The sequence below is a fragment of the Balaenoptera acutorostrata genome, chromosome 3, assembly GCF_949987535.1.
Source record: "Balaenoptera acutorostrata chromosome 3, mBalAcu1.1, whole genome shotgun sequence".
Lineage (NCBI taxonomy): Eukaryota > Metazoa > Chordata > Mammalia > Artiodactyla > Balaenopteridae > Balaenoptera > Balaenoptera acutorostrata.
The window spans coordinates 31,722,554-31,738,351 of NC_080066.1; the positions used below are offsets into that span (position 1 = coordinate 31,722,554).

The 15,798-nt window shown below is 47.6% G+C and overlaps 1 protein-coding gene across 3 annotated transcripts in view; it reads left to right on the top strand.

Annotated features, from left to right (window-relative positions):
• Window positions 1–15,798, top strand: part of ENTREP2 (endosomal transmembrane epsin interactor 2) — a 424,923-nt gene that overhangs the window by 190,342 nt on the left and 218,783 nt on the right. For all 3 annotated transcript variants that reach the window (XM_057544109.1, XM_057544110.1, XM_057544111.1), the window contains exon 2: window positions 8,534–8,590. In XM_057544109.1, the coding sequence (XP_057400092.1) occupies window positions 8,534–8,590 (57 nt within the window). The remainder of the gene's footprint in view (window positions 1–8,533; window positions 8,591–15,798) is intronic.

The following is a 15,798-nucleotide window of genomic DNA, read 5'->3' on the forward strand; positions in this document are numbered from 1 at the left end:
GGCAGAATTCGTTCTCGTGGTTTTCTTGCAAGCTGTGGGCTGGAGAAGCCCTCCCACGACACTACAGGGCAGCGCACTCTGCAAGGCCAGTGCAGAATCTCCCACGTGCTTCAAATCTTTGACTCAGGAAGGGCCGAGACCCAGAGGGCTTGCTTGATGAGGTCAGGCCCACCCAGGAGAAACTCCCTTGGATTAACTCAAGGGAGTTAACGCAAACTGATTTGGAACCCAAGTACAGCTGCAAAATCCTTTCACCCTTGTCACATAGCGTAACCTCAGCCCGATCGAAATCCATCAGGTTCACAGCCCCTCCCATCCTCAAGGGGAGGGGATTCTGTAGAACGCGTACACCAGGGGTGGAGGTCTTTGGGACCCTCTCACTAGTCTGCACACCACACTAGTATTTTCAGAAGAATTTTAAATATAAGTGGTGATGGTGGACATCTTTATCTTGTCTTATTAAATGAAGAACTTTTTTTTTTTGGTAAAAAACGGAGATTGAATTTTATCAAATGCCTTTTCTACATCTACTGTATTACCATATTTTTCACTTTTATCATATTAATGATTAATTTTATTGCTACATTTCCTCTTAGTGAACCATCTTTTCATTCCTGACATGAACCCCTTGTCTTGTTCTTTATCCTTCTAAATGTACTGCTAAATTCTATTTTCTACCATTTTATTTTAAAATTTATGTTCCTCTGTTTATAAGTAAAATTGGTCTATTTTCTACTCTTTTGATATTTTACAGCTTTGTAATTGTTATGCTGACATTTGTAAAAAAAATTTGGAAAGTTTCCTTGTTTTCTCCCTCTGTACTCAGAGAAAAATTAAATAGCGTTGGAAATCTCTGTGCTTTGAAGTTTGTGAAGAATTTGCCTGTAGCTGTTTGGCCACTTTCCCAATTTCTTAGTGTTAATAGGTACATTTAGTTTTTGGATTTGAGGGAGAATCAATTGTAGTAATTTATATTTTGCATACCACATTAGTAATTTATATTACTAGTATAAATTAATATAAAATTGAAGTAATATAAACCAATATAAAATTATACTAATATTTGTAAGTTATATTATACATTAGAAAATCACCTGTACATCCTGGATGCTATAGATTGAATGTTTGTGTCCTCCTAAAATTCACACGTCAAATCCTAGTCCCCAGTGTGATGGTATTTGGAGTAGAGTCTTTGCAAGGGGATTAGGTCATGAGGGTGGAGTCGGCATGAATGGGATTAGTGCCCTTATAGGAGAGACTCCAGGAGCTCCCTCACCCTTTCCACCAGTGAGGACACAGTGGAAGGACCACTGTCTATGGACCAGGAAGTGGGCCTCACCAGACACCAATCTGCCTATGCCTTGGTTTTGGACAAAAGACATGCTCCTTGAGGCACTGCAGGTCTCCGAGGCCCCCCCACCTCATCCACACACACCCACACCCACCCACACACACACACACACACACACACACACACACACACACACCACACACAGTGGCAGGTGGCTGGAGTCCAGGGAGCAGGGAGCGGTCAGAGCAGTGCATGGCTGCAAGGAGGTTGCCCTGAGCCTGGAAGCCCCCTGCACAGCGAGGCTGGCCAGGAGGGCTCATCCTGAGGTCTCCACGCTGAGCCATGAGGTCCCTGGAGACCATAGTGTTAACGAATCCTGGGTGCTCCCTGGTTACTGGCAGAAGTACAACTCTATTGGGAAAAATCCCTCCATTTTGGGTCCATAGAACCTCAACTGATGAAGATCAAGTGCTGTATTCACAACAAAAGACTTCCAAGAATGCAGGCATCAAAGAAAGCCAGCTGCAGTGAGTGGGGGTCAACAGAAACAATGAAGGACAGACAGACGCCTTCCTTTCACTACCCCCTTGGACTCTAGAACCTCTGAACATGAAACAGTTAAAGTAATTATGGGCAGAATCCTAAAGATGAGCGTGCAGCAAGAAACTATCTGAAACAAATAGCTGTATTTGGGGAAAGGTAAAAATAGAACTTCTAAATACCTAAAATATAACCATTGAATTTTTCTAAACAAATGCAAATGTTCAACAGCTGATTAACAGGGAAAATTAGTCATCTGGAAAATACACCTGAAGAAATTATTCAGAATGAAATACTGAGTGGCACGGGTGTGGACGATGTGAAAGAAGAACTAAGGGATTTGGAGGATGAAGTACGAAGGATCAGCATGTGGCTATTGGGGTCCCCGACAGAGAGAATGTAGGAGAGAAAATATTTGAAGAGGTACTGGCTAAAAATCTCCAGAACTAATGAAAAATATAAATGTACAGATTCAGAAGCACAGTCCATCTCAAAGAGGATAAAGAAAAAGAAATGCACACGTAGACATATCATGCAGAAACTTCAGAACACCAAGGGCAAGGAGACAATCTTAAAAGTCTTTAAAGAGTGAGCAACACCCCTCAAGGAACAGCAGTTTAACGACAGCCAACTTCTTAATGGCAACAGTGGAAGCCAGAAAGTAGAATAATATCTTCAAGCTCTTGAGAGGAGAAACTGTCCACCTAGGATTGTGTATCCAGCAAAACTACTTTTCAAGCATGAGGTGAAGTAAGAAATTTACAGATAAACAAAAAAGGGGAATTTGCCACTAAAAGATCTACACTGAATCAAGGACTTCTAAATCAAGGGTTCCTAACTTCTGGTAGAGCAGTCTGGTGAGGTCTTTGGGGTCCCTCTCAGAATGAGGTTTTTAAATGCATGAAATAAAATATACAGAATTACAAAGGAAACCAATTATTTTAAAACATTTTAAAATCAACTTATTTTTAAAAGTATAATAATATATGTGCGACGTTACTCATCAGATAACAAAATCCAGTGGCGGGTCTAGAAACTACCCTAATTTCAGAGTAAACAGCTCTGGCAAAGCCTACATCTTACAGGGCAGAGCCAGGGCACATGAGTTTGGTACCCAGCGTACGTGAGCTAATTTGCATCAAGGAAACACACATTGCAGTAGAACAGGTGGCGTGTATCTCAGCTCTGATTTTCTTTTGACTCATGAGTTATTTATAACATTTATATGATTTTACATTTTTTTCTTTCATGGGGCAACTTTGTCATCGATTTATAGCTTTGCTACTGTATGAAAAGCAAACGAAAGCTATAGAGTTCTTTTTCTGTCATGGAGAAGGTCCTTTGAAGAGAGTGGCTTTCCTTGTGGATGTTCTGAGTTTGATGCACTGACGTGCAGAGAAAGTTGGGACCACGGGCCAGAAGCGAACGGTTGGGAGCAGAAATGTGCTGAGGGAAGGAGGCACAGGCATGGGTGGGATGGGAAGGCTGCAGAGGTGTCTCTTTCCCAGACGGGAGCCGAGATGGACTCAGGAGGCTGAGGGCCTGCACGCCTGATGGAACCTGGCCATGTGGCCCCGGGGAGACCCAGACAAAGAAAACCAGGCTGAAAGAGAAGAAAATGGAGGTGGGATAAAGTAGGAGGATCATCTACTCCATGAGGCCCACGTAGCGCAGGCCTGCAATCCGGAAGGTTTAGAAGGTGGGGACCCACAGACGTCTTTCATTCTGAGCAGCTCAGAGTACTATCTGTGCCCTTATTGCAATAGCAGGTCTTTCTCCAGAGACGTGAATGTTGGCTTTTTAGTGGTAAACTGGTACCACTGTAGCTATGGGGCAGCCGGCCATATATTTTGTGAAATAATTTAATTGGCTTTCAAGTCTGCATTCTGGAAGCACTTGCTTCACTACCCGAAATGTTGCATTACCGTTTGCCTTTGAACCAGATTGGAAGATCTGAAGAAAGTTCCTGATTTTAGGCAGTGAAAGAACTTTTCAAACTCAGAGACAAGATTTAAAGGACTGATTTATTCCGGGCCTCGGAGTACAGGGGCAGCACCAATCAAAGGCAAGGACTTCTGCTGTAAAGATGCTGTTACTTCCCCGCAGTCTCTTATCCCCTCTCATTGCTCTCAACAGCAGGAAGCTCTTTCTCGTTTCTAATTTTATCTCTTGCATCTCTGTAGGCTGGGTGGGGAAGTGGAGAAAAGAGCCAGTTGGCGTCCTTACAGCAACTCACAGGTGCTGGGAAAGTTAACCCTCCTCTCTGGGCAGCATCATGCCTTTCCTGTTCTTCTTGGCTTTTCTTTCACAACTACTGAATTGTCTGTTCCTCTTCTCTGACCCTCTTCAATGTCTTTGTAAACTGCAGACTTTGAATAACAATCCTGGCAAATTAAACAGGACAGAGGGTACTTGAGATGTAATTTCACTGGCCAGCTAGATGCAGGACCCCGTTCCTCACAGGAGTGGTACAAAGTAAGCCTGCAGAATTACCGAGATGGCAGAACATGCAACACCATCCTGCCTTGTTGCTAGGATTGAGCAAACAGCAGTTCAAGCTAAGTCCCTGTCGTTTCAGAGCAGGGATATGGTCCCCTCCCCTGGTTGCCATGGGGATGGGAGCAGGCACCCTCAGGGAGGAGGAGCCCAGCATCTGGTCTTTGAAAGTCTCCTCCACTCTAATGTAGTCACCCTTGTTAGAGCTGGTGCTGGTGTTTCTGTACCAGAGACAGAGAAGTCCGCTCTGCCTGAGAGCAGATGTGGAGGGAGAGGGGATATTTAGGAACAAAAATCCAGCATCCCACTCTGGATGTGTTAGTGTATTAGTAAGCTCAGGCTGCAGTAACAAAATATCGTAGAAATAATGCCTTTTGCAGCAACATGGGTGGACCTGGAGATTGTCATACTGAGTGAAACAAGTCTGATAGAGAAAGACAAATATCATATGATATCACTTATGTGTGGAATCTAAAAAAAATGATGCAAATGAACTTATTTACAAAACAGAAACAGACTTATAGATATTGAAAACAAACTTATGGTTACCAAAGGGGAAAGGTGGGGGAGGTATAAATTAGGAGTTTGTAATTAATATACACATACTACTATATATAAAATAGATAATCAACAAGGACCTACTGTAAAGCACAGGGAGCGCTATCGATATTCTATAATAACGTATATGGGAAAAAAATCTGAAAAAGAATGGACATGTGTATATGTATAACTGAATCACTTTGCTGTATACCTGAAACTAACACAACATTGTAAATCAACTATACCCCAATATAAAATAAATATTAAATTTAAAAAATTATCATAGACTGGGCCAATTAAACAGAAGTGTATTTTCTTGCAGTTCTGGAGGCTGGAAGTCTGCAATCAGAATGCTGCCATGATCAGGTTCTGGAGAGGGCCCTCTTCTTGGCTTGTAGACTGCTCACTTCTCTGTGTCCTCATGTGGCCTTTCCATGGTGTGTACTTGTGGAGAGAGAGATCTCTCCTTCTCTTCCTATAAGGCCACCATCCCATCATGGGGGCCCCACCTTCACAACCTAATCTAACCCTAATCACCTCCTGAAGGTCCTACCTCCAAATACCACCACATTGAGGGTTGGGGCTTCACCATATGGATTTGGGGGGGACGCGGACATTCAGTCCCTGACAATTTGTTTTCTATTTCTGCAGAACAGATTTCTGCAAACTTTGCAGCTTAACACAACACCCATTTACCATCTCACAGATTTCTTGGGTCATGAGTCTGGACATGGCTTAGTAGGGTCAACTGGCCAGGGTCCCACAAGGCTGCAGTCACGGTGTTGCCAGGGCAACATCATTTCAAGATGCTGTCCCTGGGGAGGGTCACGGAATAGCACATCCTACTCACACTCAAGGGGAAGGCATTATACAAGGTCGGAATCTCCATGCCTCATTGCGTTTGATGGTTTTATTCTTTGCCTTCGTATAGGGGACTTGGATCCATTCCCAATTATAGTTATTATTGATATTTAGAAATGTAAATTATCTTCAAGAAGCAAATTGTCCATGTTTGTTGGAAGTAAAATTATTTGAGGGTATTTGTGGAATTATAACTTCATGATGAAGATGGGAAATGTCAAGAATTTTTACTGTGGCCTAAGATAAGTGCTGTTAACTTCCTTTGTGTTTAGAAACCCCTGCTCCTTGGAGGTCCAGTAAAATCCCTGTTGTAAGTGGCCTGGTCATTGTAGAGACTTGATAGTTTTAGCAGCTTCAGCTTAGAAGATGCAGGAGTTCTGTCTGTGTGTATCAGAGAGGACTTGAGAGGTCTGGGGTGGTTTGGGAGTTCAGTGGGGCCCCATGTTCTCTCAAATTCCTAGGCCCTTCCTGGGTGAGGAGGCATTGGACCATGTCTGGAAGGATGGATGAAATTTCATCTGGTAGAAATGGGAAGGAGAAGGCAGAGCGTAAGTGGACATCTTCTGGGAGATAGTCTGAGAATTCTCATCCCCTCTCCAGGCTCAGTCTGGGCGTGGCCAGTGTTGGTGTGAAGGGCAGACAGAGGACACTGTGGAAGCCCCGTCCTAGGGGGATGGTGGGGTCAGAGCTCAGCCCCCAGAGCTTGGTCATCATCTGAAGGAAAAGAAAGGGGTGGGGGTGAGGCAGGGGGCCAGGAGGTGGGGGGTGACAGGAAGGGAGTGCTGAGTATGGAGGGAAGACAGCCCGCAGGGGTTCTGTTCCAGGGCTCGTGTTTGAGAAATGCAGTGGCTTTGGTGCCCACAGTGGCCAGGACACGAGTGGAGGGTCACTTAGGGCGGTGCTGGTGGGAAATCAGGGACCGGATTTGTGTGGGTCTGGTTGCCCGGCCAGGGAGGTGACATTCACCTGACAGAGGCATCCAGCGCAGTTGCAGTGGAGGGGCAGAGGTGAGTGAGTGGCTGAGCACCCCGTCCAGGCAGGTAAATCATGAGAGCGAGAGCAAGCAGAGGGGGAGGAGAGGTGTCGAGAGCAAGAGCCAACCCAGCTTCACGACTGCGGCTCCTGAGTGCGCCAGAGCTCAGATGTTGACAGCGGAGTTGGCAGAAGTTTTGGATTCTCCACAAGAAGGTTTGGAGGTGGAGAGAAGAGGTCAGGGTGTGCGCTATCGAGCATGAGGTGATGGTGAGAGTCCCAACAGCCTATCCTTAGGAGAAATGGCAGCTCAGTCCAACGGAAAATGACTTGGGGGATGTCGTGTGTCCATTGAGGAGGAAGAATTCGACACCAGGGAGGGTGTTCTGATGGGTGGAGTGTTGGGTGCAGAAGGGGAGAGAGCGGCTTTAGAGGCACATGGAGAAGAATGATGGAGACTTGGCCTCGGAGACCGTGGGGCAGGGGGGTGGGGAACAGCAGCCCAGGGTTTCTGTGACGGCTGGAGCTGGAGCTGGGCGGCATCACGGAGAGAGGAGACTCGGGAGGTGGGAAAACGGTTGTCTGTAACATTTGCAGCATTGGCTGCGTTTGGAAGAGGTACGTGCCTTGAAGGGAGAAGGTAGATGTGACAGGCTGGGGAGCAGAGCATGCTGAAGCTCTTCCATTCATTCTTTTCTGTTAAGTGTGTGTGTGTGTGTGTGTGTGTGTGTGAATAGGTTTAAAGCCTTTCATATAAAGACAACTGGTCCGGGTGTTGTTGGACATCTGAGACCAACACGGCACTGGGTGGGTGGAGGCTGCAGGGTCTAAGACTCGGTCCTGCTCAGTGTAGAGGTGCTGGAGGGTGAACTGGGCTCTCTCACCAACGGGACCTTGTGGGTCTGTTCAATTGCGTGTTCTCCTCTGGGTCTGAGGTCGGTCCTTTTGGAATCCCAGGGGAAGTGCAGCCCGGCCCCTCCAGCCTGGTCCCGGACTGCCTGGCCCAGGCCCACCATGGAAAGTCAAGGTGGTAACAGCCCTTGTCTGTTGCATCCAGCGACCCCTCTGAAGGCAGATTGTGGTGGGCGGTGGGCAATGGGCGCGGGGTGCAGCTGTGTCTCTGTGGTCCAGTGGCCCTGCCTGGACACAAGGAGACTGGGAATACGGGGATCAGCAAACATGGGTCTGACGTGGGCTGGGCTTGGGGGGCAGCCCGGAAGAAGGGTGGGCCAGGAGCCGAGGGTGGTTCTCCCGAGAGTCGGCAGACACAGGGCGACAGGGGAGCCAGGGCGGAGGGGGCACTGCTGGGGAGGTTCTGGGGGGACGTGCTCGGCAGGACGGGGGCCAGGGGTCGGACGGGGATGGCCTGGGCTGGGGCAGGCAGCTTAGAGCCAGTGTGGAGAGCGAGGGAGCCTCCTCGGTGGGGTGAGAGTGAAGGGGAGACCCCTGTAAGGGCTGGGGGGGGGTCCCAGGTGTGGGAGAACAGAGGGAGACTTCGGGCTGCTGTGCAGGTTGCGGGTGACCTGTGAGTGGGGACAGTACCGCCTTCCCCAAAGTAGTGTGTTCACTGCTGTCTGTGATGTTGAAGCACACAGCAAGTATCTCTCAGGACCTGGGGGGATAAGGCTGAGGGCCCGGGGGTGGGTGGGAGGCTTGTTCAGAAAGCGCATCTGCTCTCGGCATCCCTGCGAGCTGGTCACTCTGGCCCTGCGTGGTGGCTGCAGGTGTGACTGTCGGGAGGGACAGACCCACCACTGTGACCCGCTCCTGCCTGCGTGCTGTGCTCTATAAAAGTCCGGGGAGGCTCCTCACCCCCTGCTCCCTCTGTTCCAGGTGCTGCTGTCGGGACTCATCGGCGTCGTCTCCTGGAAGAGGCCCCTGTCCCTCGTGGTAAGTGGCATCCAGGTCCCCATGCGGCCATGGAGCAGGGCTCTGCCCGCGGAGGTGTGAGTGCTTTCAAGACGCGTTAATCTTGTCCGTGGGCGTCCTGCTGCCCCCTCCACAGACGCTCATGGGCCATCCTCTTCCTGTTTGTCGGTGTTGTGCCCTCTTGGAGGACATGCCACCAACAAAGGCATTTTAATAAGTGCAGATGCAAGCGTTTTCTCTAGACTGATAAACACGATTGTGCACATGCATATGCTTATGGGTGATCACACAATAGGACGTAGCTCATCCGAGTTCCAGAAATGTTAGCTTTCTGTGTGTTTTGGAGACTGTGAAACTCCATGAGGTATTGGTATTTATTTGCATAGATGTTTCTTTGGAAGAAGGAAGAAAGGGGTGCCCCTGGAGCCCTCTCTCATGGGGTCAGGCCTCGTGCTGGGGAGGAGGATGCCACACAGGGGGGTGGAAAGAGGATGATGGTTTTTCCATCTGAAAGTACCCAGAGCGAATTTATGTCTATTGATTTGTATGTGTGTTCTTCTCAGCATGTGCATTAATATATTTATGTGTCCACGTCAGGACTATACGGAGAGGTTTTCTGGGTTTTGATGGATAATGAAAAAGACGGCATGGATTTTTTCCTCTTAGGTAGTAATCAATTATTTAAAATCTCTTCTTTAAGTGATTAGACTTGGAGATAATGACATACTAAATATTAATGGAAGTAGAAAAAAACCCACAAATCTCGTCTGTTGTAAACACCTCCTCCTTCGTAAGGGGAATCATGACATCCTGAAAAGGCACTGGGAGGGAGGGGTAGTTTAATTCAGGGGACCTCCTCTTGTACAAAATACTGAGAAATTTCCTTAAAATTTTTTTATATTGAAATTTTCAAATATTCACCAAAGTAGAGAGACTAGTATAATGAACCCCGTGTACCCCTATCCGTCCTCAACGGTATCAACATTGACTGGTCCTGTTTCATCTAAGCCCTTTGCTGGGTTATTTTAAAGTAAATCACGGCTTGTGTATCGAGGCGCTGACTCTTCCATGCAGGGGCAAGTGGCGGCAGACACGGGGCCGTGGGGCCTGACGTTTTGGCTGTGCTGTGGGTCCCCTTCAGGGAAACGGGGACAACCTGCCCATCCCTCCTGACCTACCCCCACCGTGCAGTGCAGAGAGAGTAAGCCCTCAGCCTGGCATCTGAACAGAGGAAAGCCGCCCTCCTTCGGGTGGGTGTGTGGGATGGGAGAAAGGGCACCCGTCCCCCGGCCACCGCACGCCCGCCCCAGCCCTACCCTGGGACGGAGCTTCTCAGGACTGGGCATCTTAACGCGAAGGATGCACGTGCTCATGCCTGCTGAGGGGTCAGGACTCCTTGTGCAGGTGGCTCAGGTGTGTCCTTGGGGTGGGGGGGCCCGCAGCAGTAGGGTGGGTCTCGGGGCCTCGCCCAAGGAGGGTGGCCCCAGCGGGAGCCCCTGCAGCCGAGCTTTCCAGGGGCTCACCCCCCAGCTCCGCGCAGCCCAGCAGCTCTCCAGGTAGACGAGGAGGAAGGGCTCCCCCAGCTCAACTGGCTGCTTTGCTGAGTCAGGGAGGTAAGGGGTCAGTTAGGGTGACACCAGCTGCTGTCAGAGCCCAGGCTTCGTGTCTTAACTCCGTGAACATCTGCTTCCTGCTCCCGTCCAGGCGGGCCTTGCAGGCAGCGGCTGCTCCCCCCACACGAGATTCAAAGACCCCGCTTGCTTCCACCGGCGGCCCTGCACTCCCCAGGCCCGTGGGGTCCCCTGCATTTCAGTGAAGGGGGGAGAGGATGGAGGAGAAACACGTGCTTCTTGACTTCCTTGGCCTGAAAGGGACACTCATGCTTGCGCGTCACACCAATGGGGAGGTCTCGTCACGGGGCCCGAAGCGTGTCTGGTTGGGAAGGAAGCTGGAAAAGGTTGTCCCTCCCTGGACGGGTCCCTCCCAGGGACGGCCCACGTTGTGGAGTTGGGACAGAGTCTTGGCGGAGAGCTGGTTGTCTCTGCTGTAAGGATACTCTGCTGTCTGTTGACCAGGATGATACAACTTTTGATTCGTTAGCAGAAAACTCACTCTCTGAACCATGAGCATCGATGTGGCCTTAGCTTTCCTCCCTGCCCAGCCTCACCCTGACACCTGGACCCTCTGGACTTGCGGCGTGTTGTGTGGCCCCCAACTGACAGGTCCTCCCCGACCCCTCTGGCCTCTGCCCTGCCCTTCCACTCATTAGGGCTCGCTTCTCGCTGCTTCCTGGAAGCCCTCCTTCCCCCCAGCTCCTCAGAGCGTCTGCATCCAAGCCCCTCATCGTGTTCCACGACATGTAGGCCCCACCTACAAACTACTGTTAACAGGAACCATGTGCTGGGCGTTTCCTTCGTGCTATGCCCTGCACGGGATCCTCTGAGCTTATCCACACAGTATCCTTGTGAGTAAGCTACTGTTTTTATCCCCATTTTCCAGAAGAAAAGGAAGACTTAGAAAGATAAGTATCTTGCCTAGGGTCTCACAGCTAGAATAGCTTGAAGTCTTGATTTAAATAATTCCTTTTTTTTAAGAATTATTTTTTATTGGGGTGACATTGGTTTATAACATCATGTAAGTTTCACGTGTACAGCCTTATATTTCTACATCTGTGTACACTGCAGTGTGCTCATCACCAAATATCCAGTTTCTATCCATCACTCCTCCACTGAGCCCCTTTCCCCTCTGGCAACCACTATTCCGTTCTCTGTATCTACATGTTTGTTTTTGGTTGCTTCGGTATGTTCATTTATTTTGTGTTTTGTTTGTTTGTTTGTTTTTAAGATTCTACATACAAGTGAAATCATACAGTATTTGTCTTTCCCCATCTGACTTACTTCACTTAGCATAAAACCCTCAAGGTCCATCCATGTTGTCACAATTGGCAAGATTTTATCTTTTTTATGGCTGAGTAATATTCCATTGTATATATGTACCACATCTTCTTTATCCATTCCTCTGTTGATGGACATTTAGGTTGTTTCCATGTCTTGGCTATTGTTAATAGTGCTGCAGTGAACATCGGGGTGCATGTGTCTTTTCAAATTAGTGTTTTCTTTTTCTTCAGATATATGCCCAGCAGTGGGATTGCTGGGTCATATGGTAGTTCTATTATTAATTTTTTGAGGAACCTCCATACTGTTCTCCATAGTGGCTGCACCAATTTACATTCCCACCAACAGTGTAGGAGGGCTCCCTTTTCTCCACATCCTCACCAACATTTATTATTTTTGCCGTTTTGACAATAGCCAGTCCAATGGGCATAAGGTAATAATCTCATTGCAGTTTTGATGCGTGTTTCTCTGATAAATAGTTCTTTTATACCAAGCTCCAGTTTTATCCTTTACTCTAACGGTACATTTCCATCTTCCTGAGGCATAAAACTGAAGAGGGCACTGTGAGTTCTGGTTCATTTCCAAGGGGACACGACACTCCCCACATGAATGACCACCAGAGCGAGTTGCCCTCTCTGAAAGGAGGTGTCTGCCCCTCGGGGTGTTGGAAGAGCCTCGCAGGCTGGCTGGGGGAGGCCAGGAGTGATGCTGATGCGGGGCTGCGGGCGCTGCCCTCGGTTGGTTGGCCATATCTCTCCTCCGACGGGCTGGTGAGTGTGGGCCCGTCACAGCCCTGCTGGGCCTCCTTTCTGTGCCTCACTCTGAGCCCGTCAGACAGAGTGAGGTGAGGGAAGAGGTGTAAGCTTCAGGCCAGAGCGACTGATGTGCTGTGGGTGGTGGAGGGGCTTGCGTTGGGAAAGAGGACAAGGTGGGGGCAGCAGGCTGGCTGATGGGGGCAGGAAGGAGGCCGCCCTTTCCAGCTGGGGCCTGTGATGCGAGGGGAGGAGGAGGGAGAAGCTGTGACCTTCTCACCATTGTATTTTCTAAGAGCCTTTCCAAATTCTGAAACAAGGCGGGCACTACGCCAGTAGAGAATACGTATGTTCACATTTTTTTTTTCACATTCATTTTTTTCTATGTGCTAAGTGTCTCCTATGATTGAGATAATTGTCTTCCTTACATCAAACTATAAAAGGTTCTACATTACGCTAGATGCCAATTAAGATTCAGATTGTATAGCTCTGATTAGCTCATTTTTTTTAAAGATTCAGCGGCATGTCTTGTGATTGCTTATACATATATCAATATTGGAAACAGTCTCACACATAATCACAGGTAGTACAGGAGCCCCCTCCCACCATCCACGGTCCCGCTTTACACGGTTTCAGTTACCCACCCTCAGCTGCAGTATGAAGATATTAAATGGAAAATTCCAGAAATAAACAATTCATAAGGGCTTCCCTGGTGGCGCAGTGGTTAAGAATCCGCCTGCCAATGCAGGGGACACTGGTTTGATCCCTAGTCCAGGAAGGTCCCACATGCCGCGGAGCAACTAAGCCTGTGTGCCACAACTACTGAGCCTGCACTCTAGAGCCCGCGAGCCACAACTGCTGAAGCCCGTGTGCCTAGAGCCCGTGCTCTGCAATAAGAGAAGCCACCGCAGTGAGAAGCCCGCGCACCACAGTGAAGAGTAGCCCCCGCTTGCCTCAGCTAAAGAAAGCCAGCGCACAGCAACGAAAACCCAACACAGCCAAAAATAAATAAATAAAATAAATTTTTTTAAAATTAAAAAAAAAAACAATTCATAAGTTTTCAATTTCTTACTATTCTGAATATTGTGGTGAAACCCATGCCATCCCACTCCAGCTCCCCCTGGAATCGTCCCTTTGTCCAGTGGATCCCTTTGTCCAGTGGATCCCACCTGTTAGTCACTCAGTAGCCATCTGGGTTATCGGAGTGACTGTCGCAGTATCTCGGTGCTGTATTCAAGTGACCCTTATTTTAGTTAATAAAGACCCCAAAGCTCAAGAGTAGTTATGCTGGCAATTTGGATACACCAGAGAGAAGCTGTAAAAGTGCTAGACTTAATAAGGAAAGAAAAATCGTATGCTGAGTTTGCCAGGATCTACGGTAAGAACAAATCTTCTATCGTGAAATTGTGAAGAAGGAGAAAGAAATTTATGCTAGTTCTGCTGTCACTCCTCAAATGGCAAAAAGTATGGCCATAGTACACTATAAGCACTTAGTTAAGATGGAAAAGGCATTAAATTTGTACAATAAGATATTTGAGAGTGAGACCACATTCACATAAATTTTATTACAGTATATTTTTATAATTATTCTGTTTTATTATTATTATTGTTAATCTCTTACTGGGCCTAACTTACGAATTAAGCTTTATCACAGGTATATATTGATATATACAGGGTTTGGTACTATCTGCCATTTCAGGCATCCACTGGGGGCCTTGGAATGTATTCCCTGCAGATAAGGGGGGACTACTGTACACTTAAAAAAAAAAACTTGAGTGGGTAGTACTGACCTGGCCACTAGATTATTTGTGGTAACTAATACTGTTGAGAAACTAATAACCACGGGGTTGAAAACATTTTTAGAATTTATTTTTATATGTAACAAATTACAGTTTATTTAGTATAGTTTTTTAAAAGCAAAGTAGACATATTTTGAAAAGTACTAATCTGTAGGAATAAGAGTGCCATTTAGAGTGATGTGTTTAGTATTGTTTGCGTTTTATGTTATAGTGGTTGAGGAGTCTGACTTTTCGGTTTATTCAGATAGTGGTTTACTTTTATTGCTAAATTTTATCAACCCCAATAGGAATGTATATCGGTTAGGGTTCAGTCTGAGAGGCAGAACCTCTAGGAGCCAACACCAAGCATCTCTGTGAGTCAGACTCTTCAAACCGCTGCTCTGGCCCCACTGCCCATCACCCTAACCACATCCACCTGGTCTTTGGTGATGAAGTGCCGCCACTCGGCCCCTGCCACCCTGGGATCCCAGAATCCTCATGCACTTGGGGATCCTAGTTTGATGGCAGCACAGGCATGTCTACTGCAGTTTCTGATCTACAGAGGAGAGTCCCTCAGGGCTCCTCAAGCGTGCTGGGGCTCCCCTCACAGATGTATTCTCAGCGCCGTGGTGGAAGCTGTGTTCTCGGGATCCTCCAGGACGGGTGAGCAGGTCTTACATGAAGAGTGCACTCTGTCATTCCAGTCTCCCCCAGCCTTTAAGTTCCTCCCTCGAGGGTATACCTAGAAGGTCTGGCATTTCAACTTCACTTAGTGCAGCCCACCTTGGGGTTTGTATTTGAGCCAAACAGCGAGAATCCTTCCTAATTCCTCCAGCTAAGACGTTGAATGCCAGAATCTCTGCTTGGTGGGCCCATTTCACTAACCTTGGCCCGATTCAACAGTGTATTCCTTCTACCTTGATGCCCCACCATCCATGGTAAGTCCTAAGGTTGCCCGTGTCCAGCTGTGAGAAGGGTCCCCAGGCTGCAGCACAGTCAGGGGAAGTCTGGGCAGAGCCTGGCACACTAGCTGAGTTAAGGAGAACAAGCTGAGGGGCCGGGACTTCAGGGTGGCTAGAGCTTTCAGGACAAGTGCCTGAGAGCTTACAAAAGTCCTGGAGACCCACAGATGATCCCTTATCAGTATTCGGCTGATACTGATCAGCTCTTGCAGGTGAGGCCAGGAAAGAACCAATGAGAGGATGAGAAGGAGCAGCACCAGGCACAAAAGCAGGGCTTTCCCACCGCCCAGGTTGGAAAACCTCATGATTCACTGGGACAGCAGGTGGAATACTCAGCAGAATCTTGCTTCCATTATGGGGAATACTAAGCTCCAGGCTAAATGCTGCTCCAGTCCTGTCTGACAAATCTTGAAAGCTACATCCAAAAGAATCAAACCATTTCCAAGTAATTTATACATGTCCCAGAGCAAAGTTCAAGAATGTTCATAGGAATACAAAAGTATCCACCCGAGACAACATGCATAATCAGATTACTAGGCATGCAGAGAAACAGGAAAATGCAACCTGACATGATGAGAAAAATAAACAAATTAAAACCGATACAAAACTGACCTGGATGTTAGAAATAGATGACAAAGATATTAAAACAGTTGTTATAACTGTATTGCAGATGTTTAAAAGTAGAGACAGTATAAAAAAGACTAGTTGAACGTCTACTGAACTACAGTGGGAGAAAAAATTCATTGGACAAGATTAACAACAGATTAGATCAGAGATAAGAAAGGATTAGTGAACTCGAAGGCGTTGCACTAGAAATTATTCCAAAATGTAGGACACAGAGAA